This window comes from Hylobates moloch, unplaced genomic scaffold, assembly GCF_009828535.3.
Source record: "Hylobates moloch isolate HMO894 unplaced genomic scaffold, HMol_V3 SCAFFOLD_5, whole genome shotgun sequence".
NCBI lineage: Eukaryota > Metazoa > Chordata > Mammalia > Primates > Hylobatidae > Hylobates > Hylobates moloch.
The window spans coordinates 118,230,362-118,257,986 of record NW_026652280.1 but is presented as its reverse complement, the minus strand read 5'-3'; the positions used below and the strand labels follow the sequence as shown (position 1 = coordinate 118,257,986).

Here is a 27,625-nt window from a genome sequence, read left to right as displayed (position 1 = left end):
CCTGAGGCCAGTGAAATAATTACCTGAAAGGACAGCAGAGAACAATATTGAGACCTCACACAGGAACAGGAATAATTCCTGTTCCCAGCAACCATAATAGGAAACCTCGTTATTGCAAGGAAATTGGGTAGAGTACTCAGAAACATTTACCTCTGTGGTAAAGAAAAATAACCCCAGACCTAACGCTGTGCCGGTCCCGCCTAAAAATGCTTAAAAGCAAGACCCAAAAGGATCAAACTGTTTCCAAGTAACCAGTGGTCCAGAACAAAGTTCAAGAATATTTAAAAGAATACAGAAATATCTAGCACCCAACAAGCTAAAACTCACAATATCCAACTGAAAAATCATCAGGTGGGTAGGTGCAGTAGCTCATGTCTATAATCCCAGCCCTTTGGGAGGCCGAGGTGGGAGGATCACTTGAGGCCAGGAGTTGGAAGCCAGCCTGGGCAATGTAGCAAAACCCCCATTTTCACAAAAACAACTTTAAAAAATCAGCTAGGCATGGTGGCACATGCTTGTAGCCCTCGCTACTTGGGAGGCTGAGGCAGGAGGATCTCTTGAGCCCAGGAGTTTGAGGCTACAGTGAGCTATCATCATACCACTGCACTCCAGCCTGAGCAACAGAGCAAGACCCTGTCTCTTAAAATAAATTTTTAAAAATAACCAGGCACGCAAAGAAGAAATCAGGACCCATAATGAAGAGAAAACTCAAACTGACTCAGAAATAACAAAGATAATTGGTAGATAAGGACATTGCAACAGTTATAACTGTACTCCACAAGAAATTAGAGAATGGATTGAGAATGTTAAAGAAAAAAAAATTTTAAAGACTTAAATCAGAGCAGTGGCTCATGCCTATAATCCCAGCATTTTGGGAGGCCAAGGTGGGCGGATCACTTGAGGTCAAGAGTTCGAGACCAGCCTGGCCAACATGGTGAAATCCTGTCTCTATTAAAAATACGAAAATTACTAAAATACTAAAAATTAGCCAGGTGTGGTGGTGGGCACCTGTAATCCCTGCTACTCAAGAGGCTGAGGGAGGAGAATCACTTGAACCCAGGAAGCAGAGGTTGCAGTGAGCAGAGATTGCACCATTGCACCACAGCTTGGGTGACAAGAAAACACCGTCTCAAAAAAAAAAAAAGAAAAAAGAAAAGAAAAGAAAAAGACTTATATTAGACTTGTAGAAATGAGAATTACAATGACTGAAATGAAAAGTACACTGGAAGTAGAAATGAGAATTACAATGACTGAAATGAAAAGTACACTGGATAGGGTGCTGTGGCTCATGCCTGTAATCCCAGCACTTTGGGAGGCTGAGGCGGGCAGATCACTTGAGTTCAGAAGTTTGAGACCAGCCTCACCAACATGGTGAAAACTTGTCTCCACTAAAAATACAAAAACTAGCCAGGCGTGGTGACATACCCCAGCTACTCAGAAGGCTGAGGCAGGAGAATCACTTGAACCTGGGAGGTGGAGGCTGTACTGAGCCAAGATTGCAGCACTGAACTCCACCTGAGTAACAGAGCGAGACTCCATCTCAAAAACAAACAAACAAAAAAACAAACACTGGATAGGCTGAACAGGAGATTAGACACTGTAGAAGAGGTGAGTGTGAACCTGAAGCCATACCAACAGAAACTATCCAAAGTGAAACACAGAGATAAAAAAAGACAAAAAATGAACAGAGCTATCAATTCAGAAAATGTTCTACAGTTTCTTTTTTTTTTTTTTTTTTGAGACAGTCTCGCTCTGTCGCCCAGGCTGGAGTGCAGTGGCGCAATCTCGGCTCACTGCAAGCTCCGCCTCCCGAGTTCACGCCATTCTCCTGCCTCAGCCTCTCCGAGTAGCTGGGACTACAGGCGCCCGCCACCACGCCCAGCTAATTTTTTTTTGTATTTTTAGTAGAGACAGGGTTTCACCGTGGTCTGGATCTCCTGACCTCGTGATCCGCCCGCCTCGGCCTCCGAAAGTGCTGGGATTACAAGCGTGAGGCACCGCACCCGGCCATGTTCTACAGTTTCTACAAATGTTCTTGAAGTTGTTCTACAGCTCAGCGATGGCTCTGTTCATTCTTTTTGAAGTAGAACAACTTCAAGCAGCTGATTATATATACAATCAGGGCATCTAGAGGAGGCTGGGCTGGAGACAGAAAAAAAAGTTAAGCTATAATAACCACGGTGGCTCACGCCTGTAATCCCAGCACTTTGGGAAGCCAAGGCAGGCGGATCACGACGTCAGGAGATCGAGACCATCCACGTCTCTACTAAAAATACAAAAAATTAGCCGGGCGAGGTGGCGGGCGCCTGTAGTCCCACCTACGCGGGTGGCTGAGGCAGGAGAATGGCGTGAACCCCGGGGGGCGGAGCCTGCAGTGAGCCGAGATCGCGCCACTGCACTCCAGCCTGGGCGACAGCGAGACTCCGTCTCAAAAAAAAAAAAAAAGATACAATAGCCAAAATTTCCCCAAATGTGATGAAAAGGATAAACCCAGAGATCCAAGAGGCTCAGAAACCCTAAGCTCAAGAAACACGATGAAAAATACACCAAAGCACATCATATCATAGTCAAATAATCTAAAATCAGCAATAGAGAAAAATCTTAAAAGCATCCACAAAAAAGATGACATTACATACAGAGAAACAAAGAATGATAGCCGACTCTTCCTACAATACAAGCCAGACAGTGGAGTAACATATTTAAAGTACTGGGAAAAAAACAGTCAAGCTGTAATTCTATGGCAAGTGAAACTATTTTTCAAAAATGCAGGTTTCACAATGAGATACCATCTCATACTAGAAAGAATGACTATTATTAAAACATCACACACACACAAAAAAAACAGATACTGGTGAGGCTGTGGAGAAAAGGGAATGTTTATACACTGTTGGAGGGAATCTTCAGCCACTGTGAAAAGCGATTTGGAGATTTCTCAAAGAACTTAAAAGAGAACTGTGATCTGACCCAAATCATTCTACCAAAAAGACACATGCACTATGTTAATTATAGCTCTATTTACAATAGCAAAGACATGGAATCAACCTAGGTGCCCATCAGCAGTGGATTGGATAAAGAAAATATGGTCTATATACACCATCTAATACTATGGAGCCATGAAATGAATGATATCACGTCCCTTGCAGCAACATGGATGCAGATGGAGGCCATTACCCTAAGTAAATTAACACAGAAACAGAAAACCAAATACCACATGCTCTCACTTATAATGGGAGGTAAACACTGGGTACTCATGGACATAAAGATGGCAACAACAGAAATGGGATTATTAGAGGAGGGATGGACGTGAGTACTGATAAACTAACTTTTGGGTACTATGTTCACTACCTGAGTGATAGGATCATTTGTATCCCAGCATCACACAATATACCCAGGTAACAAACCTGCACATGTACCCCTAAATCTAAAAGTTGAAAAATGCAAGTTTCAAAAAGGAAAAGTTCTGTGTTTCTGCACTTGTCCATTGCTCCTCAGCATTCTATTGTGGGTGTTTCTTTTTGACAGCCACAGGGGACAGACTATACCAGTGGAAAAGATCTGAAAGACAGCCAAAGTCCCATCTTTCACTGTAAAACCAACCATTCTGGTTTGTAATTATCACAGCTCAAAGTGATCTCCTCTTCCTAAGCATTATCCTCACAGCATTCACGGACACTCCTGGTACTATAACTATTTATATTTATATATAAATGTAAACTATACGTACATGTAAACTATACATGTAGAACTATTTACATGTTTGTCTCCCTCTCAAATTATGCTATAAATTCTTAATGGCAGACACTATATTTGGTATTACCCATCAGGCCTAGCACAAGGTCTTATACTTATTAGATGCTCCGAAACATCTCCGTAAAAGTCTATCACAAACTCCTGCTACTAACATTATTTCTTTTTTTTAGTATTTTTTTAACTCATGATAGCTGTTTGTCCTGAACTAACATTATTGATCTGTATGTAATCTTCCTTCTAACACGGGTTACTGCTGTCTCAGTAAATAATGGCTGAATAGAGTTTATTCCTATGCTCTTCCAGCCAGCCAAGACACTGTTATACACTGGTATGTATTCTTAGATGTTCACACATGGTGGTGACCTTACTCCTCTCCTTCCCATTGTAGTTACCATTAACTTCATGTAGCTAAACATTGGTAAAGATGCCCTGAACACATTGAAGTGTTTAGAGGCATTGAGCAGGGGTAGTCTACACAGAAGAGAAATTCAAATTTCAAGTGAAGAAATAAAGGTCTGAATACTGAGATTTAAGCAGAGTTTACAGAGTTGGGAGGCAGATATAAGCAAGAGCAAGGCAATGAGAGAAGGCAGCGGTGCAGGTAGAACACACAGGAAGATAATATGCAAGTATCTTGAAAATTTTCAAAGAACACCACAAATAAAATCTGTTAATATCACCATCTAGTAAAATGCTGAGTATACAGTAAATGCTATTAAGACTTGTTAAAATACAAAAATAATTTCAGGCTGAGTATGGCGGTTCATGCCTGTAATCCCAGCACATTGGGAGGCTGAGGTGGGAGGTCACTTGAGTCCACGAGTTCAAGACCAGCCTGGGCAATATAGTGAGACCTCCATCTCTACAAAAAATTTAAAAATCAGCCAGGCATGGTGGTGCACACCTGTAGTTCTAGCTACTCAGGAAGCTGAGGGAGGAGGATCACTTGAGCCCAGGAATTCGAAGCTGCAGTAAGCTATGATCATGCCACTGCACTCTAGTCTGGACAACAGAGAGAGACCCCGTCTATATTTAAAAGAATAATAATAAGAAGAATCTCAAGGTCAGAATAAAGAAAATTAAGGTTGAAATAGAAGAAAAATAAAAATAGTGTAAAGGAAATATATTTAAGAAGACACTTTAGAAATAGTACTCCTGCTTGAAAGACCCAAAGAAAGCCGAGAGAGCCCACTGGATCACTTAGGCAGGAATGGCGTCTGATGATATATAGGCCTGAAAATAATGGCCAGTAAGTTATGGCTCAATTGCTGTAATTAAGGCAAAGTAAGAAGAATAAATGAAATATGAGCAGAGGATAAAGCTTTGTTGCTAGAAATAACTGAAAGGCAGAATAATCCCTATAGGAAGGGAAAACCCAAAACCTCTGACACAATATTACCGAAGAATGTTCTATAATATCAAAATAATGAATCATACAAAAACATCTAGTACTATGTTGGAGAGTCCAGCAAACAGAAGGTAGAGTGAATGTTATATATATATATAAAAAGATGTTACGTGTTAGTTGTATAAATGATAATTCAAATGGAGAGTGTGGGGAGAGTTGAAGCATGTTTTGTTTCTGGTAAACAATAACTGGAGGCCAGGCATGATGGCTCACACCTGTAATCCCAGCATCTTGGGAGGCGGAGGCGGGTGGATCACCTGAGGTCAGGAGTTCAAGACCAGCCTGACCAATATGGTGAAACTCCGTCTCTACTAAAACTACAAAAATTAGCTGGGTGTGGTGGCACATACCTGTAGGCCCAGCTACTCAGGAGGCTGAGGCAGAAGAATTGCTTGAACCCAGGAAGCAGAGGTTGCAGTGAGCCGAGATTGCGCCATTGCAATCCAGTCTGGCTGACAAAGTGAAACTCCGTCTCCAAAAAAAAAAAAAAAAAAAAAAAAGCTGTGTTGCTCTAATGTAGCATGCCTAAGAGGCAGATTATTGGGGTGTCCAATCTTTCGGCTTCCCTGGGGCACACTGGCAGAAGAATTGTCTTGGGCCACACATAAAATACATTAACACTAACACTAGCTATTGCTAATGAGCTAAAAAAAAAAAAAAAAAAACTCATAACGTTTTAAGAAAGTTTATGAATTTGTATTGGGTTGCATTCAAAGCCACCCTGGGCCACATGTGGCCCACGGGCTGTGGGTTGGACAAGCTTCATTTGGCACAAAGAGAACATGATCTGGTCACTTCATATTGCTAAGGAGTCAGCTAAATGTATGATCTAGAAACAGGTCAAAATTAAGGAAAACTATGTAAATATGCTGTTTCTGTACTTAACAGTCCAAAAGCCAGTACCCCGAGGAGCCCAGAGCAAATACAGTCATTCAGATGACCTAATCCTACCCTAGGATAGGAAGCACAGACGCCAAGAAGTTGAAGAGTAGTTGGGTGAAATGTCAGCTTGATTCTACCAGGAGCAGATGAGCATGAAATTATTGCCACTTTTGGAAAAATTTATTAATCCCATGACAGAGTTACTGGCGCAGGAACAGACAAATCAATAGAGCAAAACAGATCCAGGAATGGATGAGGTTTCTTTTAGCACATGATAAAGCTAGCATTTCAAGTTAGTGGTATAAGAACACTGGAAAAACTGGCTATTTGGAAAAAAATAAAATAAAAAGCTGAATTCCTAACTCCCTTCTTAAAATGCCTAAATAAATTCCATATAGGGAGAAGATTTAAATGTAAAAAAATTAAATTATAAAAATACTAAAAATGGCCAGGCACAGTGGCTCATGCCTGTAATCCTAGCATTTTGGGAGGCCCAGGTGGGTGGACTGCTTAAGCCCAGGAGTTTGAGAACAGCCTGGGCAACATAGTGAGACCCTGTCTCTACCAAAAAAGAAAACAAACAAAAAAACAACAGCCAGGTGTGGTGGCATAGCATGCATTTGTGGTCCCAGAGACTCAGGAGGTTGAGATGGGAGGATTGCTTGAGCCTGGGAGTTCGAGGCTGTAGTGATCTGTGATGGCACCACTGTACTCCAGCCTGGGTGACAGAGTGAGACCCTGTGTCAAAAAATGATACTAGAAGTATAAATGAATATTTTTATAACCTTGGAATGAGAAGACCTTTACAAAAATGGTACAAAAATCAGAACCCATACTTAAGGATTTACTTTGACTATGTAAAAAGTTTAAATTGCAAAACACCAAAGAGAAAGCTGAAAAAAACTGGGAAAAATTATTTGTAACATGACAAAGTATTAATATGGAAAGGGTTTCAATTAATATAAAATTATTTGTAACATGACAAAATATTAATTTAGAAAGGGTTTTCAAATCAATAAGTAACAGGCCAAAACCTCGAACAGGTTTTTGGAAAATAGGGAAAAAACATGAGCACCCAATTCATATCAAACAGGTTTTTGGAAAATAGGGAAAGAACATGAGCACCCAATTCATAGAAGGACAAAGAAATGGCCAATAAACATATGAAAAGCGATTTAATCTCTAAAACAAAAAAAAACAGGCCAGTGCAGTGGCTCACACCTGTAATCCCAGGCTTTGGGAGGCCAAGGCGGGAGGATCACTTGAGCCCAGGAGTTTGAGACCAGCCTGGGCAACATGGCAAAACCGTGTCTCCACAAAAAAAAAAAAAAAAAAAAAAAAAATTAGCCGGGTGTGGTGGTGTGCACCTGTAGTCCCAGCTACTCAGGAGGCTGAGATGGGAGGGTGGCTTGAGCCCAGGAGGTAGAGGTTGTAGTGAGCCAAGAAATAAAAAGAAAAATATGACATTTTTGCCTTTCAGACTGGCAAAGATTAAAAGACTTGACAAAATGTATCCAGTGAGGGCATAGGGACCAGAGCACCTTCTTCTATGGTGGGTGAGAGTACATAAATTGCTGCAACTTTTCCAGAGAGCTATTTGGTGATGCAAATAAAAACTGAGAACGTCCATATCATGTGACTCAGCAAATCCTATTCTTAGGAATCTGTCATAAGGGGATAATCACACACGTTTATAAAAGATGTCATATATCAGGGTGATTACTGCAGCTAACAACTATTGAACATTCCCCACATGTCATCTTCTGTGTTAGGTATCTTATACACATTATTATTTAATCCACATAACCCCATGAGATATTACTATACCTGTATATTATAAATGAGGAACTGGAGATTTGTTAAGTAAATTATGTTATGCCATGCAACAATATATCAGGTACTATTAAAAATGTTTCAAGAACAAGGAGAAAAAGAAGAAACGTTTAAAAAAATTTTAAAAACCCAAAACAAAAATGTTTCAGGTATTTACTGACATTGAAAGATATTCAGAGCATATTAGTAAAAAGCAGGCTACAAAACAGCATGTGACATCATATGTGCATATTTATGGTTACAATGATATCAGGGGCCAGGCACAGTGGCTCACACCTATAATCCTAGTACTTTGGGAGGATGAGGCAGAACAATTGCTTAAGCTCAGGAGTTTGAGACCAGCCTGGGCAACATAGTGAGACTTTGCCTCCACAAAACCAACAATAACAACAACAATAAAAACTAGCCAGGCATGGTGGCAAGCACTTGTAGTCCCAGATACATTGTTTGAGCCCAGGAGGTCAAGGCTACAGTGAGCCATGATTGTGCCACTGCACTCTAGTCTGGATGACAGAACAAGATTGTACCTTAAAAAAAAAAAAAGAGATCTGGAAGGATACCCTTTAAAATATCAATAGCAACTGTCTTTAAGTGGTATTATAGAATTGATAGGGGTGCATTCTTCTTTATAGTTTTTCTAGAGTGCATAAATTACTCTCATCCCACCTCCAATTGGCAGAAATCGTTTTAAAAATAAAACTATATAAGTAAGCTATTTTTAGTTAAAAAAAAAAAAGGAAAGAAAAAGTATAAAGGAAAGGGTGATAAAAAAGTACACATAGACCATGTCAGTTTATTTATTTATTTTTGGGACAAAGTCTCACTCTGTTGCCCAGGCTGGAGTGCAATGGCATGATCTCAGCTCACTGCAACCTCCACCTTCCGGGTTCAAGCAAGTCTCATGTCTCAGCCTTCCCAGTAGCTAAGATTACAGGTGCATGCCACCATGCCTGGCTAATTTTTGTATTTTTAGTAGAGACGGGGTTCTACCATGTTGGCCAGGATGGTTTCGAACTCCTGACCTCAAGTGATCTGCCCGCCTCAGCCTCCCAAAGTGCTGGGATTACAGGCGTGAACCACCATGCCTGGACGCATGTTAGTTTATTCTTATTTATATTACACTAGCTAACAGATATACCAGAAGGTTACAGGATAGGTCAAAGAGCCCCTGCTACACTGAGGCACAGGAACATAGGTGGTCTTGATGTAAGGTAGACCTCCTAATATCATTAATGACTGATAACACTAAGCTGCCTTTTCAGAGTCACATTCAGAGCCTTTTGTCCATTACGTATTGAACAGTGATTTCTGGTGTCCCAGATGGTACCAACAGCCATCTACTGCCCTCAGTAGGGGAGCTCTGGGAAGCAGAAGTAACTGGCTGGCATTTATAGTTGCCATCTGACTGCCAAATAGGTTTTCAGGAATTCATTATGTTAGAAAGCAGGGGACAGCTTGTACTACCTTCTCTAAAATGCATCCACCTTGAGAGCTGATGATATAAGACTCATCCAAGCACTTATTGCCTACCATCTTAAAGCAGGAGGCCCCCACACTTTAGAGTTAATGAATTAGCACAATGTCCATTTCTATGATCATCTGAATACCCCCTAGGTTCTGTTCACAAGATTCTTCACGGAAACAATCATCTTCACATCTAATTAAACTAGAAACCAAATTAAATTACTGTTACTATAAGCTTGGAAAATTTAAAGTTGGTCCCAAGAGTCACTGTAGGTTGGAAAAAAATCCAGTCATGAGAAACTTCTATCTTTAGTTACACACATGATCAAAAATAAAACACTGAAAAAACTAACACTGGCACTATTGCGTGTGGGTCAGTTTTCCCAAGGCAAGGCCCAGCTTAAAAGCCACTTGCTGATGGTCTGACCATGTCCCCATCAGGAGCAGCCTTTTTGACAAACAAAGAAGGAAGTGAATTCAATGATGGCATTCTTCACATACCTGCCCTCTTTCAACAAATATGTCTGCATGCCTACCATGTGCTGTGATAATACATGCTCTGAGCTACTGAAGACTATACCCTATCAACAGGCATCTTAGGTACAGAAATCTAAAAATAAAGGCTAAACATGTTAGACTTTTAATCTACAGAAGTCAGCCTGTCACAATGAAAACAAAACTACAAAAGAACGTTAAGCCTAGCTCAGTAACTAACTGGTTGGGAAGGTAGGCACAAATCATCTTATCTGTTGGGAATCCATTTCCTCAGGGGTAAAACTGAGAATTACAAAGGCAAGGCATTGGTGATCCCATAAAGACTGCGGATCTAGGATTAGGCTTCCAAACCCCAGTGAGGCCTAGAACACAACCTGAGTGATGCTTTTGCAGGCAGGAAGAAAATCCTAACAGAATATAGTTCTGTTAAATTAAGCACTGCTAGAATCATAAAACATGAGCCAGAAATAAGATCACAAATGTCCCAGTTCTCATGAAGTCTATTCTTGGAAATGAAAAAATTAACTACAAAATAATTTACAAGTTTCCAAATCTATTTAATTATTCAGAGTTTTCTGAGGGAGCATGATACAGAGGAGAGTACCAGGCTAATAATCAGTCAACCCGAATTTTATTTCCAGCTCTGCAAAAAGCTGCGTGAAATTGGGCAGCACAACCTGACATCATTACCAAAGTGAGGGGGTTAGAATGACAATCTTTCCAGTCTCTCTAAGCTTTAAAATTCTATGACTCATCAATAATTTAGCCACTCAGTTTGCTTTTCAACTGCTATGTGTCTGGGTTTTTGTTGTTTTCGAGATCAGCTCCCTGCTCCACAATAGGCCAGTGTTCAAAGGAGAGGGGCAACAGCAACTTCCATGATTCAGATGCCTCAGCAACCCGGATACTCACTGAAAAGAAGCAAGAAGACCCCTGATGTCACTATCATGCATTAAAAATCTGTGCATTTGACTTCTAAGAGAAATTTGCAGACCATCACTCTAATTCAATTTATTAAACTGGTTAGAACTGTCTAATATTAGAAATCTGCTTTCTCAGCATAGAGAGGAAGCAAATCAAATTTGAGGGTGATATACGTAGAGACAGGGACAACAGCAAGACGAAGAGGATATTACAAGAGGAATTACAAAGGGAATATCATTTCTGCAGGAAAAAAGCAAACAGGCAGACGATGGCTTTAAGTTTATAATCCAGGACATCTGAAATGGGAGAAGACAGCCCCACATATCTCAATAGCTCTTGTGGGTATTAAATGTCATACCACATTAAAATACTGTGAGTCATCGTCTTAGTCCATTTTCAGTTGCTATAAGAGAATATTCAAGACAGAGCAATTTATAAAGAAAAGATGTTTATTTAGCTCACAGTTCTGGAGGCTGTGAAGTCCAAGAGCATGGCATAGGCATCTGCAGAGGATCATCCCATGGCAGAAAGTGGAAGCAAGCACAGGAGACACAGAAAAGAAATAGGACCAGGCCAGGCATGGTGGCTCATGCCTGTAATTACAGCACTTTGGGAGGCCAAGGCAGGTGGATCACTTGAGGTCAGGAGTTTGAAACCAGCCTGGCCAACATGGTGAAACCCCATCTCTACTAAAAATACAAAAATTAGCCAGGTGTGGTGGCACACACCTGTAATCCCAGCTACTTGGGAGGCAGAGGCACGAGAATCCCTTGAACCTGGGAGGCGGCGGTTGCAGTGAGCTGAGATCACAACATGGCACTCCAGCCTGGACAACAGAGTGAGACTCTGTCTCAACAACAACAACAACAACAACAACAAAAGAAAAGAAATAGGACCAAACTCTCCCCCTATTATAATTAACCCACTCCTGGGATAAAGGCCTTAATCCATTCATGAGTTGGTGCCCTCATGATATAATACCTCTTAAAGACCCACCACTTAATACAGTTACATTGACAATTAAGTTCCTAAAACATGAATTTGGGGAGGCACATTCAAACCACAGCAGTCCTGGTATAGCATAATTTATTCTCTTCTTAGTGACCTAGGCTCATACTGTTGACCAAGAAGACAAGAGAAGTATATGAGAAAGATTTCCATTAAAAAAGCAAGCAAACAAAAAACCTTTGGCACTTATAAAAGGGTAGGCTTAGTTTTTGAAAGTCACTTCCATGAAACAATTAATTTCTCAATAAATAGCTACATTTCATAATTTTTGCATTTAATTGTTATATCTTAGTTCATTTTAAAGAAAATAAAGTGACAAAGAGATATGCTCCAGTTGCCAGCTGACTGAGCCGAGAGAACCATAAAGGCTTGCCGCTTATCCCTTGGGTGTGGGCGCTAACCCCTTCCCCCATTCCCTCTGCTACAACCACACTGGCCTTCTTCCAGATCCTGGAGTATGCCAAGCTCTTTCTAGACCCAGGCCTTATGAACATGTTGTTCTCTCTGCCTGAGATACTCTTCCTGGCAAAATTCTATTCAAGTATCAGTTTAAATAATTTCGCAGTGAATCTTTCCTAATGCCCCAGACTAAAAAAGACCTGTCAATTATTCTCCTGTGGTTACTATTTTTCTTCTTGGTAATTACTACATTTATAATTATATATCGTTTAGTGCCATTTTCTCTATTGGTCCATAAAGTTCCATCAAGGCAGAGGTCTGGTGTTCTACACCAGTTCCCAGGACCTGATACAGTGCCTCGTGTGTAGGTGCTCGACGAACAACTGCTGAATTAAAGAAAAACAATAATATTTAACCTTTACTAAGCACTTATTATATTAGTATTATATATTAAGGTACTCACTGTTAATTTATAAAGAAAGCAGCAGGCTCAGAGACGTTAAGTAACTTGATCAAAGTCAAAAAGTTGGTAAGTGGCAGAGTAAGGTTTCAATCTCATGTCTGTCTGACTCCAGACTACACATTTCATGACTACTCTTTCTTCAGCATTGTGGGAGGCAAAAGTGATAAAGGACTCATAGTACAAGCTGGGCCCTACCTTTAAGGAGTTTATCATTTAGGGAATAAAACTTCTATAAATGAAACTGAACACAAGAGAGAAGTGTTGTATTACATGGCATAGTCCAAAATTATAGGAGAGAACAGGAAAAACTAACAAGGGCTAGAAGGGCATTCGGACAGGAAGAAACCCGTGAAAACAAAGATGGAGAAGCAACAGACCACATGGGGAGCTGAAGGGACTGGTTAGATGGTCACTTTAACTGGAACAGAGGGTTAACATAGGCCAGAAAGTGGTGAAATAGTAGGTTAAATAAACATGTACATAGGCCAGGTGTGGTGGCTCACACCTATACTCCTAGCACTTTGGGAGGCCCAGGCGGAAGGATCATTTGAGCGCGGGAATCCGAGACCAGCCTAGGCAGCATAGTAAGACCTCGTCTCTATTTTTAAATAATTGTTAAAAGTTTAAAAAAGCAATATGCACATAATAAAAAATAATTCCATCAACATTCTGGTCCGCTACTCTTTCAAGCAAAGTTCCTAAGAAGTACCTATCACATTTCACTAATATTTCTTGAAACTTCACAGAGATCAGTAGAGTGCAAAGCTAACAGTAGCTGCTCAGTTAAAGAAAGGGGTGAAATATGCAAGGTGCTATTTCAGAGCTATCATCTTAAACCAGAGTCATTAACTCTGTTAATGACTCTTAATGAAGGGGAAGAAATTAAAGCTTAATGAAGGAGAAGAAAAATTGTTATTATAGTCTTTAAAAAATAATTTGGTCAGGTGCAGTGGCTCATGCCTGTAATCCCAGCACTTTGGGAGGCTGAGGCAGGCAGATCACCTGAGGTCAGGAGTTCAAGACCAGCCTGGCCAACATGGTGAAACCCCATCTCTACTAAAAATACAAAAATTAGCCAGGTGTGGTGGTGCACATCTGCAGTCCCAGCTACTTTGGAGGCTGAGGCAGGAGGATCACTTGAACCCAGGAGGCAGAGGTTGCAGTGAGCTGAGATCATGCCACTGTACTCCATCCAGCCAGGACAACCGTGAGACTCAGTCTCAAAAAATAAATAAATAAAAATAAATAACTTTAAGTTATTTAAACCTATTTACTAGCCAGGCACAGGGATATGTGCCTGTAGTCCTAGCTACTGCAGTGGCTGAGGCAGGAGGATCACTTGAGCCCAGGAATTCAAGGTTACAACAAACCATGATTACACCCCTGCCCTCCAGTCTGGGTGACACAGTAAGACCATGTCTCTTAAATTTTTAAATTTTGTTTTAAAACAAAACAAAAACTAACCATATATGCTTGAAGCTATTATAACCAGATGACCAGGTATCTGATTACTGTTTTCTGATTATTATTCTGATTATTTTCTTCTCCATCTCCCATAGCTTCAAGAAAGGCATTTTGGACCGGGTGCGGTGGCTCACACCTGCAATCCCAGCACTTTGGGGCCGAGGTGGGTGGATCACGAGGTCAGGAGTTTAAGACCAGCCTGGCCAAGATGGTGAAACCCCATCTCTACTAAAAATACAAAAATTAGCCAGGTGTGGTGGTGGGTGCCTGTAATCCCAGCTACTTGGGGGGCTTAGGCAGAGAATTGCTTGAGCCCAGGAGAGGCTGCAGTGAGCCGAGATCGTGCCACTGCACTCCAGCCTGGGCGACAGAGCAAGACCCTGTCTCAAAAAAAAAAAAAAAAAGAAAGAAAGAAAGAAAGAAAGGCATTTTGAATAGATGATCTCTGCCTAACCCTATCTCCCACCCTCCTCTTTTTTCATCCTGAGTCTGGTGATACAAGTAGTACATTTTTTTTTCCTTTTAGATATGAGACCTCACTACATTGCCCAGGCTGGCGTACAGTGGTTATTCACAGATGCAATCACAGTATCCTATAGCTTTGAACTCCTGGGCTCAAGCTATCTTCCTGCCTCAGCCTTCTAAATGGCTGGAACTCTAGGTGTGCACCATCACCTACCCCTAATAAATTTTTTTGTTTTTTTGGAAGACAGTATCTCACTCTGTTGCCCAGGCTGGAATGCAGTGGTGCAATCATAGCTCACGACAGCCTCAAAACTCCTGGGCTCAAGTGATCCCCTCACCTCAGACTCTTGTGTGGCTAGGGCACCGGCATATGCTACCATACCAGGCTAATTAAAAAAATTTTTTTATACAGATGGGGTCTCACTATGTTGCCCAGGCTGGTTTCAAACTCATGGGCTCAAGTGATCCTCTCGCCTCAGACTCCAAAAATCTTTGATTATAGGTGTGAGTCACCCTGCTTAGCCAGGGCTAATATGTCTTAATCCAGATGTAGTTCTTGTGAGTACCTATAATAATTCTCTAGAAATATTAGAGATATGAAAAAAATTAAGCACATGTACAAATATTTAAGCATCTAACTGGTAATGTGTCAGAAGCTTTGTAGAGAAAATCATTACAAGAAATCCTCAACAAAAGAATATACACTAAATCCCGTACCATCTTCACAATGACTCTAAGAGGTAGTATTAGTACTCCCATTTCATAGATGAAAAATCTAAGGTTCAGAGAGGTTAATTTGTCCATGGTCACCACTGGTTTGAATCCAGATCTAATACCTGAGATCTTGTTCCCCCAAACCACTGCCTCAAACCATCATCAATTATATTAACAAAAGTTTAACATAATCACAAAGCCTTAAAAAAAGAAGAAAACCACTACATACACGTCTTACATTTCTGCCAATCTTGACTCACTTTAATTCTTGCCACCCCCACCCAAGCCTGTCATCCAACTCTGCCAAGTGATAAACCAAACGCATTTATGCCTCATCCGTCTGCTTTAATACACATGCTCCTCAGGGTTTGGCTCAAGGGCTGTATCTATCAGGATCACCTGGCTGACAAGCAGGCCCTGTGGAGGCTGTGACACATCAACAGGTTTATTAAGGAATTATACAAATCATACTCATATGGTACTTCAAGGTTTCAAAATATTTTCACATATATCTTCTCTTCAAAACCTCATGATAATCCTCCATTTTATGTGACGGGAAACTGAGGCTTAGAAAGGCTAGTTGAGCTCTGTTGAGGGTACTATGACCTTGAGGAGAAGAGTAGAATTCACAACTATATTACTTATAACTGGGATCTTATAACTTTGCCTTATCCCCAAAGCAAATGCATTGATTTCAACACTCCTATGAAACACTTCCAAATGCAGCACCATGTTGGGACATCTGTGTTCTACTCCCAGCTCTTGGCCCGTAAGCAAGTCAGCCAGCCGCATCAGCAAAAGGGCTCTGACCAGCTAATCAGCCCAATAATCCATGATTCAAACCATTAAGCACATTATCAGCAAGAGTTCAACCTTATCCTTGTTCACAAATGTTCAGAAAAATCTGTTCATAGGCATCACTGTCTTACAGCTCCTGGCTTCCTCATACCTGGGCTCACATTCTTCTTCAACCAGGTCCGGAAGTTTAGGAGTGTTTTTTGGAAGCGTTAGCACTTCAAGTATAAAGGATGGTCTGCCTCACCCTCTGTTCTGCTTTCCTCTGGAACCTTCACATCCAAGACCAAAGCAATGGCTGGCCTCTGAAAGGGGAACTCTTCTTGGCTCCCCATTTCTACCTCTGGTTCCTCCAGCTCTAGCCTCATGTCTAGCACTATCTGTTAAAACTCTTTCACAAGTAGTGTGAAACTCTTTTGCCAAACTCACTACCCACGCCCCTCCTCTCTTTCCATTCCCCACAAAAGAGCTATTTTTTTTTTTAACTTCCCTATATGTTTTCCTGGAAACCTTAGTCAAACTCCCCACCAACTACCTCACCCTAAAATAAAGTTTCTATTGACCATCTCTTGAACATATCTTGGATTTTCCTACTTCCTTCATGCCGTTACAGATCTCCCTAAAAATCACCTCCACTTTGATTCTCTCTTCAGCCAGAGGGCTTTCCCAGAACACTGCACTGCAGTGGTCAAGCCTTCTTCCAAACTCCCAGTGAAACATCTCTGAACACCTAAATCCTTAAGATAGCCCCAGTGCTTTGCTTTATGCACAGGTCTGGACTCCACTCAGTACATGGCAGGCAGCTCAGTAAGTGTCTAAATGAATGACGTCTATATAGTACTTTACCTTTAACAAAACACGTTGATAAAACTTCTCATTTGACCCTCCAAACAATCCTAAGAGCTGCTGCTCTAGTTTAAAAAACAACTGTAAAGATCACTGAAGTTAAGTGATTTTCCATAATCACACAGCTATGAAGCAGCAGAGCCAGGACCCAAATCTGGGTATTGAGACATCTCTTCGAAATTTTGTATACAACATATTTACGTTTTGAATCCTTTGTGACAAATAGCAAATACCAGATAAAAATGATTTGAACTAACTTGTCTGGGAATTATTGAAGTTAATACAAATTTTCCTTCTCAGTTCAATTTCTCCTGGTTCTTCAGAGCAATTGTACTGTGGAACGAGACTTGCAAACTGGCTTAAGCACAGTATTAGAAAGTGTGTGTGTGTGTGTGTGTGTGTGTGTGTGTGTGTGTGTGTTTTAGGACACACAGGAAGAATAAAACTCTTAGCATTTGACCTGTCTTCTCAAGAAAGCACGGCCAGAGCACAGCATGTATAACAAAGGTTATACATGTCATAAATACTCCAAGCAGCTGAAGGAAACAATCAGTTAAAAATGTGGCATGAAAACAGTTTTGAGTTCCAGGCAAAAGGAAGATTATTGAGTCTAAGAAAAGTGCTATAACCTTCTGAGGCTTTTCATTCTCCAGTCCGAATGATCTTTTCTTTGTATCTAGCACAGATCTAGGCATTTGGAGGGCATTCACATACATTGATGATATGAATTAATGTGGCTTGAAATGAAACAGGACCAAGTTAAAAGAAATAAGAGAACCATGAACTTTTGCTTTTTCTTGGGACCCGAATCCTGTCATGTTATGTAGGAAAAATGATTCTACATGCACTTTCCTTCCCCAGTTGTATAAAGTACAATATCTCTGAACATACATATGTTTTCTTCTGATAAAAATAAATCAAGCCAATTAATCACATATAAGTTTCTACATGTGAATATATTTATGGTAAGCTGACCATCTATTTTCAAACACACAGGCAGCCAGGATGAAGAAAAAAAGCCCCAGTTTTGGCAGAGTACTATAGGAAAGAGAAAAAGAAAAATGAATTTACTGCTATCTATTGGGTTTGCTTTGGACTATTCAAGCTAGTAGCTTTTATTAGCATTAGATTTTTCAGCCAACAAGGAACAACCGATAAAATATTACCCCCAAAATAAAAGAGACAAATGTCTTTCATAACTATATGAAAAAAAGTACTTCTGCTATCTTTAAGAACACTCATATTTCACTGAAGCAAGTTCTGGAGGTGGTAGTAAATCACTCCTAAATGTGAAATCCATGCTATGTTCAAGTTTGACTGGGAAGTCAACAGCCACAGTTTGCTTCTAAATTTGGAATCAGCCAGTAAAACATTTGTGATCACAACCTCTGGCCTCTCCCATATGAATCATAGAATTTTTTAAAGAAATTTTAAAGCTAGTCCAAAACTTCTTGTGTTGTAGATGAGGAATTGAGGGCCAGAGACTAAAACACAAAACAGAAAATAAGTTACATTCACAGAAAACTTCCTCGGCAAAACACGACAGGTTCTGAATGGAAGGATTTTGTTTTTACTGTGGTTTCCTGGGATTGAGATTGGGGATAGAGAAGGAAAAATACCCTCCATCTTTCACCTAAAAATGTTCATAGGTATGAGGAATCTGTCATGAACATTCATTCAACCAAACTATCTCAAAGCAACATATTACTAACCCAACTTTGACTGTAGTCACCACTGAAACAACACAAAAAATCTGCCTAGAACTGACTGAAATTGATCAGCTTGTTCTTCAAGCCCCATTAATCCTCAAATCCACCTGCATACAAATCACTGAGACCACATAGTGGGAAGAACAAGTTTTCACCACGTTTTTAAAAACAGAAGTAAAAGATGTAATAAAAACACGGATTACAAAAGGAGAGAAAGGGAACTGAAACTTGTAGAAATTTACAAATGCAGTATCTAGTTCATAATATTGTCAGAGCCATTGCCACAGTTTTGTTGTTTCTAGAAAAGCTGTATTTTAAATTACATGTCAAATGTGATGGCTTTGTCTGCCTTAATATTAGCTCCTAATTGTATAAAATATCTGAGCCTCATTTCTGCAGCCTCAAAACATAGTTCACTTTCTGTAAAAAAAAATTGAGGGGTAGGATTAGGTAGGAAGGAGGGAGAAGAACAAACGTTACTCCCCCGTTCTGACCACTACAACTTGGTGCTAAGCACTGCCCAGCATGTGATGGTCACACAAGGGTAACAGGCCAACTGGGACAAAGTTGGGGAACACAGACTCTGCAGTCACCCACTGAGAACCCAATGCCTGTTGACAAGAGTTGACTGGAAACTGGCAGAGTGCAGAAGAAACTGTTAATAGTATCTGTGACCCTGACATGAAAGATCTGATCAAAACAGCAGGATAGAAAGCCTATTATTGTTCTTAATATCACAAAAAGAAAATAGCCATTAGAAATTGAACAGAACATAAGCCTTCTTCCAATTATTTCCACAAGCAGACATGAGACTCAGATTTCTAATTAAAAATCACTGTGCACAGAGCCAAATATTTGAGTCAGCAGAGAACTTACCTAATTGTTAACACTGCATTCCCTTGGAGCCATCTGTCATACCTGGCTAGCTTTCTACTCTCATCCCAACCAAACTTCAGATGAAGACTAACCTTTCCCCAGATAAATTACACTTCATCAAATCTGCTGATACTTCTTACTGAAATATCCAATGCATAAGTCATTTTAACATCCCTCTAGGGGCTAAAGGTCTGTCTATACATTGCATAAGAGAGGACTCTTCGTGAGGGTTTCGCTCACTCTGCTCAACCAGGACCAAGGAGATCCTACAGAGTTCCTACTCCTTGATCCAAAACTGAATGGAAGAAACAGAACTCAAGAGAATATTAAATAAGCTAGACGGCTGGGGGTGCTAGGGAAGGTAGTATGAAGAGAGGCCAAGTATTGGAATAAATGAGGCAGTTAGGAAGTTCCGGGGCATTAAAGGACTGACCTTCAGACTTCCGGGTGTTACAAAGGTCTGGTGATCCACAACAACAGGCCGAGGGCTTCAGTGGCAGCTCCCTGAAGCCTCTGACAGGCACACTCAGTCCTGTCAGCTTGGACTCAACCCTGCCAGTGCCAGCAAACAAACACACGCATTCTTCCCAGGACTGACACCCCATACAACACTGCCTCTCTACAGGGCCTGTTTATTTAAGAAACCAGATGCTTTGAAGTTGGAGTAGAAGTTGGGAAGTTATGTTTAAAGAAGTAGTTAGTGACAGGAGCAGAGGGAGGACAGAACATAAGCAACAGTTCCTGGCTTTATTCATCATAAGTTTAAAAAGTTTTAAGGAAATTGTCAAATGGTCTGTACACAGGAATGAGAAGTAAGGAAATTATGTCAGCCACCACCACAACTCTGGCCAAGGCATTTCATCTGTTCCTTTAAGACAGTTTCATGCCTACCCTCAAAGGGGTGCTTACAGCAGAAATGTTTTGAAGCAATCCAACTTAGCAACTAACATTAATAAAGTCTTCTAGGCCTGCTCAATTTCACGCATGTACAAAGGTTATACATGTCATAAATACTCCAAGCAGCTGAAGGAAAGAATCAGTTAAAAATGTGGCATGAAAACAGTTTTGAGTTCCAGGCAAAAGGAAGATTATTGAGTCTAAGAAAAGTGCATTTATAAATGATAGCTAATTGCTGAGTGCTAATTATGTGCCAGACATTGTTCTAATGAGTTATTACATATGTGTAGATTATACAACACAATGTGATATGTTGTAATACATACTATAACTCATTACAAAGTAATACAATATTACATATGCATATATTATGTAATACAAATATATATTATACAATACAATAATATACATATACGTATATATTATGTATATATAATCTAACACACACTCATTTAATTCTCACAACCACCCTACAAATTAAGTGCTCTTATCTTCACTTTACAGATTAGGAACTGAGACACAGAAAACTTAAGTAACTTACCCAGGATCACACAGTGACATGGCCAGGGTTCAAATGCAGACAGTCCAGATAAGGCAGTGCTATACGGCCTTACCATGGTATGTCAAACCCTTAGAACAAAATTAGGGAGCATAATTTTTGGAAAGTTATAACTATTTATCTTTCTCCTTTGTTTTCTTGTCATCCCTTTTGTTTGTTTTTTTAGTAATAGCCAGTATTTTTTATTTCCACTTTCCCATGAGTCTATTATAGCTAACTTGTAATACTATAACTAGAAAGGAAAATGTTTTCCTCTCCTGCCTCAACTCCTAAAATAAAGCACTTAATCATTAGGACTTCTATGTGAAAAAATATATGCTGTGTGTAATAAACCCAATACACTTTAAATATATTTTAAATTAATAGACTGAAAAGAAGTGATATGAGAAAAAAACCTTAGAGAGAAAAAGGGAGGCTTGGGCAAAGAGAAAAACCTGCTGGATTTCATGGACAGAGAAGCCTGAGTGGTCATCAGGACACCGGTCTCCTAAAACCATAATCTAAACGCACTATCATGCTTTAGCTTTACCGTGCTTTCTTGAGAAGACAGGTCAAATGCTAATATATCTTCATAAGCCACAGAAACAGGTCTAGTAGTTTGCTATAACCTTTTGAGGCTTTTCATTCTCCAGTCCGAATGATCTTTTCTTTGTATCTAGCACAGATCTAGGCATTTGGAGGGCATTCACATACATTGATGATATGAATTAATGTGGCTTGAAATGAAACAGGACCAAGTTAAAAGAAATAAGAGAACCATGAACTTTTGCTTTTTCTTGGGACCCGAATCCTGTCATGTTATGTAGGAAAAATGATTCTACATGCACTTTCCTTCCCCAGTTGTATAAAGTACAATATCTCTGATAAAAAGTTGTTCTGTCATGCTGATGCTTTTATTTCACACTGTTTTATAAACGGTCCAAAAATACTAGATCTCTTCAACATAGTTCAGGATTTTTTATGACTTCTAAAACCAAATAAATAAGCAGAAGAACAGGCTACTACATAACAATTCTTGGTTAAGGAGGTACTACTTAACCATTTTTAAGGTAAAGGATATTAAACAAAGGCTCCACTTTTTTTTTTTTTTTTAACCAGATACAGAAAGGATGAGATCTCTGAAGAAGAGACCACAGATGACTAACAAACGCAAAAACTTTTTTTTTTTTTTGAGACAGAGTCTCACTCTGTCACCCAGGCTGGAGTACAACGGTGCGATCTCGGCTCACTGCAACCTCTGCCTCCTGGGTTCAAGTGATCCTCATGCCTCAGCCTCCAGAGTAACTGGAATTACAGGTGCATGCCACCGCGTCTGGCTAATTTTTGTATTTTTAGTAGAGACAGGGTTTCACCATGTTGGCCAGGCTAGTCTCGAACTTCTGACCTCAAGTGATCCACCTGCCTTGGCCTCCCACATTGATAGGATTACAGGCATGAGCTACCGTGCCCAGCCAAAATAGCTATTTTAAATAAGGTCACTGAAAAAAAGACTGGGAGAGAAAAACTAAAAAAATATATATATATATATTGCAAACAGCTAAATGAAAGAAATACAAGGAAATTTCTTTACATATAGACTTCAAAGAATGAGTGGTTTTAGGTCTACTCTTCCATAGATTTGGCCTTAGAACCCCTGAGCCAGTTTTCTCAACCTCTTTCTTTGGAGTCAATATATTACAAATGACACATCAATTCAAACTAACCAAGACGACTCTGACTCAAGGAATAAATCCAGGCAGGGCGCAGTGGCTCACGCCTCTAATCCCAGCACTGTGGTAGGCTAAGGTGGGTGAAGCACTTGAGCCCAGGAGTTCAAGATCAGCCTGGGGAACATGGCAAAACCCTGTTTCTGAAAGAAAGAAAGAAAGTAAACAAAGGAAAGAAAGGAAGGAACGGAGGGAAAGGAAAGAAAGGAAAGAAAAGAAGGAAAGGAAAGAAAGGAAAGAAAAGAAAGAAAAGAAAAAGAAAGGAAAGAAAGAAAGAAAGAAAGAGAAAGAAAGAAAGAAAAAAAGAAAGAAAGAAAGAAGGAAAAAAACAATTAGCTGGGTGCATGCACCTGTAATCCCGGCTACTTGGGAGGCTGAGGTGAGAGGATCACTTGAGCCCAGGAGGTCAGGGCTGCAGTGAGCTGTGATCATACCACTGCACTCCAGCCTGGGCAACAGAGTGAGACCCTATCTTAAAAAAAATAGTAATTATACAAAAATTAGCTAGGCATAGTGGTGCACATCTGTAGTCCCAGCTACTCAGGGGGCTGAGGTAAGACTCTATCTCATAAAAAAAAATAAATAAATAAATAAAAAGAAAAACAGGAGTAAATCTAAATCCAGGAGTAGCAGCAGACCTAAAGTTAGGTCAACCAGCGAGAGAAGAATTTGAAATATGGAGTAAGAATGCTGTGTCCAGCTAGCTCAAGGAAGGAAGTGGTCCAGTATAAATTAAGCATCAGTGTTGTAAAGCCTTTCTCAATCCCCCACTGTGAGAAGGAAGTCTATTCGATTTTTTTTTTCTCATCAAGTAGGACGACTTCCCAGTACTCATTCTACCCAACCTGTCCCACCCTCCAGCACTAGCTTGGCTACCTTTACACAGCTGCTGCTCGGGCTGCACTAAGCACAGTTATGCCTGAATACTTGTGTCCTCAGATCAGAGAATTCTATCACAGGTAACAAGTATGGTCCAGATAATCAGGCAGTCCAAAGGGGGACTGAGGCTTGGCTGACGCTGAAATACGGTTACAGAAGGACAAGTGCTGGCACAGAGCCTTGGCCACCCATCTCTGCCCCCAAGTGCAATTCATCTTCTTTGAAAGAGGAAAACAGGCAAGGGAGAAAATATATAGAATTGGAAATACATTATGCAAATGTGGCTAGCAAGGATTAAATTGTTAATTTTAGAGAAATAGGAGAAAGATGCCCAAGTTGTGCTGAAGCAAGGAACCAGGACTTTCTTAATAATTAGTTTTGTCAGTCCAGTAGTGTGCGAAGGTTGAGCTGCTTGTCCCCAGGGACAGAAATCCCATAATTTTGAAAGTCTTTTGACCAAGAGCTGGCTCAAAGCAGAATGTGTGCAATGAGTTTCTTAACTATTGAATATCTTGTCACCACGGGATATAGACATGCTAGTCAGAGTTCCGTACCATGACAGAAGGTCAAATCTGAAGCAGTAAGAGAGATCACATAAATATTGCCATCTCATTTCCAAGCTAGTCCCCTTAACTATTAAAACACGGTGACCAGATCGCTGCTTCGGGCCTCCTGAACTCCCGCCTCTCCCACCCGGAAAGTACTGACCCAGAGAGGACACACCTTTGCTTCTGCGCAGCCCAACTTCTGCAAGCGCTCAAGAGTTAATTACTCCTCCACCTTCCTGGGGCCTAACAGCGTTACTGGGTCCTGATTATTTATACAGACGAAAAACGATGTTCAAGAGATTTTGACAACTTAAAAAAAAAAAAAAAAGAATGCGGTGGAAGTCTAAGATTGCCTCCCCTGTGACGAAACACAGCCCCGCCGGCCGCCCGGGCCCGACTCCGCCCGCCCGCCGCAGTTTCGGGGCTGCGGTCCGGGGGACGCGGGCGCGACGGGGCGGGGGTCTCCTCCGGGAGTCGCGGGGCGCACGGGCCGGGAGGGGCACACGGGCGGCACCTCGCAGCCGAGCGGCTCCCGGGCCCGGCGCCCGCTCACCTGGTGCGTGTTGTTGGCCAGCTTGGCGACGAAGTCCCGTACCCGGCCGCACTCCTCGTCCTCGCCCGGCGCGCTGCGACGCCAACGGCCGCCGCGGGGAAACGCGCCACCGGCTGCGGCCGCCCGCAGCCCCCAGCTCACCCCGATGGGGCCAGACCAGCGCGACAGCGGCGCAGCGGGCGGCGGCGGCGCGTCCAGCCGGTCCTGGCTGAGGGTCGCCGGCGGCAGCAGCTGCAGGAGGAGGAGGAGGCCGAGGCCGTGGGGCCAGCGCGAGAGGCCGTCCGCAGCTCCCCGGGGCAGCTCCATCGCCGCCGAATGCCGCCGACGCCGACACCTGCCGCCCGGCGCGCCCGCCCACCCCCGCCGGCGCGCGCCACACCCCCGAGCCGAGCGCGGCGCTCCTTGGATACGCGCGGCCTGGCCTCTCCGCCCCATAGGCTGGCCGCCTGTCCCTCTTCCCTGGCCCACTCCTCATTGGCTCGCGTCGCCTCTGGCTTCGGGGGTCCTGGATTCGGATGCTAAGATGCGGGACTGATTGGCTGGAACGTGGCAGAGACTGCTGAGGTCAACCCCGCCTCGCCCGGCGTCTCCCGGGCCCGGCTTGTGGAGTTCACGTAGGAGCTTCTCCCATCTTCCCGCCGAGCCCGGGGCTCCTGGCGTCGCGACCCCTTGCCGCACCTCTAGCGCCCTCAAGTTGGGGCTGGGTTACGTCCCTCTTGTTCCCCAGAGACACTCCTAAAATTCCTTCGGTGAGGCAGAACCTGGAAAACCTACCCTGAGCTCGCTCAGCTGGAAAAGGGGGCTCCATCATGAACCGGGGCTTCGGGCTTTTATAAACTCCGCTCACTGGAGCGCCCATTGTCTGCTAAGCAGCTGCCTTGCTGCAAGAAGGTGAATGCGAACTGGTGTGGGCCACATCCTACGGAGACAGACATCAGGACATCCGTGACTCCTGCAAGCCTGAAGAATAGTCTTTCCATATGTTTGGCCTCTCGCCTTCCTCTTCTGCGGGGAGGTAGGCCAAAGGCGGAATTACAGGTTTTCCAGGACTTCGAATGTAGCTTAGGCATTAGGGGCAGGTAAAAGGGGGCAAGAGAATGATCCAATGCCTACCGTACACATGATCATTTCCTAGATGCACATTTATTTTACCAAAGTGCCTTAACTCTGCAGTGAGAGCTTCGAACAAGTTTGGTTCCAGTATGTGATGTCCTCTAAATTAGCACCCCGATCCACCTCTAATGAATAAAATAAAACCCCTACGCTGTTCCCTTTACCGCAGAAGCTGCACACACAACTTATACAACACGTAGCACAGGTAAAACCAGTTCTGAATCCTTAAGCTTACTGACTCCATCCCTTTAGAAAGCTAGAAATTGTTCAGTAGAAAAGGTAGCAAATAGAAAGATACAAAATATGCAAGTCGTTATACTCAAAGCAAGTAAAGATTACTTTTAACTATAAACTGGCCATAAACCCAAATGAGGATATAGTCATTGAAGAGCAAAATGATACAATGCACCCAACCCGATATTTACATTAAAATACTTCCAGTCACATTAACTTTCAAACAAAAAGACTTAACGAATTTACAAATTTTTTCAAAACAGCCATAGTAAGACGTGAGAAGTGAAAAATGTTTTTGAATGCCATCTGAGCAGGATAGTAAAATCACTAGAATAGTCTTTTAAGTTCTCAGTTACTGGACTGACAAGATAAAGCTGATGAAAATTGGTGAACAATTTGTTCCTTTCCATAACTACTATCAGATTAATTTAAAAAAGATTATTTTTAAATCTATGCCAACTATGAGAGTAGATCACAAGACAGTCAGTTCCAGTAGCATGTGATTAGGTGGGGGGAGGAAAGGGGGTTATAAAGGAATATTTCTTTGTTTGGGTGACACAAAGATGAATGGTCTATTGTCTTACTGTCTGAAAATTAAAAAACAACTCAACAGTGCCACCTCCTGGAGAAACTACCAAATACACTTTTAAACGCTATTAAATTTGTTGCAATTATCTGTACCTTCCCTTTTTAGTATGTTGCTTTTAGTTATCACAGGCTTACAGTACTTATATATTTCCTTCCTCAAACTGTATCAGCTTCCAGGACATGGTAACTTGCATATGGCACTGAGAAAATGTTTGAGTGAATATATTTACTATTTCACTTTTTTAAAAATTGGAAACCCTAGGAACTATATTTCATTTTTGTCTAATGAGATTGACATTAAATGTAAAAGTCGCACTGTCAGTTCTTTGTGAAATACTGGACATAAGATTTCACCTTATTTGCAGGACTAAAGTAAATTTATCTTATTACTAAAAACCATACCTTTCTCCAGGAAACATTCTATAGCAGAAAGATAACATAAAGCAATTACACATCATGAAACCATTGCTATTCGCAGTAAGATCACTTCTTTAACCTAAAAAAGCTTGTTTTAATATTCTACAAAAAAATCAAAGTTCCAACTCTTTGAAGAATGCCAATTATAGAAGGTATGAAATTTACTGTTTTACCAGGTAAAACACAAATATGCTGCCCAGCCAGTGGGAGGGAAAACAACTTAAGCTGAGGCGAACAGACATAGGCTAAGAGCTACTCCTTAGTATTTGGTCATTTTTCCCCCTATGAAATGCATGTGATTCAGAGACACAACTCACCTCTCCCAAAAGCAACATGGGCTTTATCCATTTCTGCATTAACCTAGAGTTAAAAAGGAATATTGTTTATTGTTTGGCTCTCCCCACTAGAAGTTTCACAGGAGCACAGATCATATCTACCATTTGAACAGCTCTCTGCCTGATGGCTAATACATTTCTTGGCATATAGTAGGTAGGTGCTCAATAAATTTGTTACAGGAATAAATGAGATAGGATTTTCAATGGTATTTTCTATTAGGATTTAATAAAACAAAGTGATCTTTAGAGAAATCTCCCAATCAACATGCTATACTTAGTAAGTGTTAAAATCACTAGAAGT

General features: G+C 41.3%; 1 protein-coding gene across 3 annotated transcripts in view; it reads right to left on the bottom strand.

Moving 5' to 3' along the window:
- Positions 1 to 24,992, bottom strand: part of SORT1 (sortilin 1) — an 89,840-nt gene extending 64,848 nt beyond the window's left edge. For 2 of the 3 annotated variants that reach the window (XM_032155129.3, XM_032155130.3), the window contains exon 1: positions 24,638 to 24,992. In XM_032155129.3, the coding sequence (XP_032011020.1) occupies positions 24,638 to 24,943 (306 nt within the window). In that variant the 5' untranslated portion in view covers positions 24,944 to 24,992. Of the gene's footprint in view, positions 1 to 24,259; positions 24,282 to 24,637 lie in introns of those variants that run through there. The other variant, XM_058439495.1, reaches the window with a different exon arrangement.
- Positions 24,993 to 27,625: the final 2,633 nt, after the last annotated feature.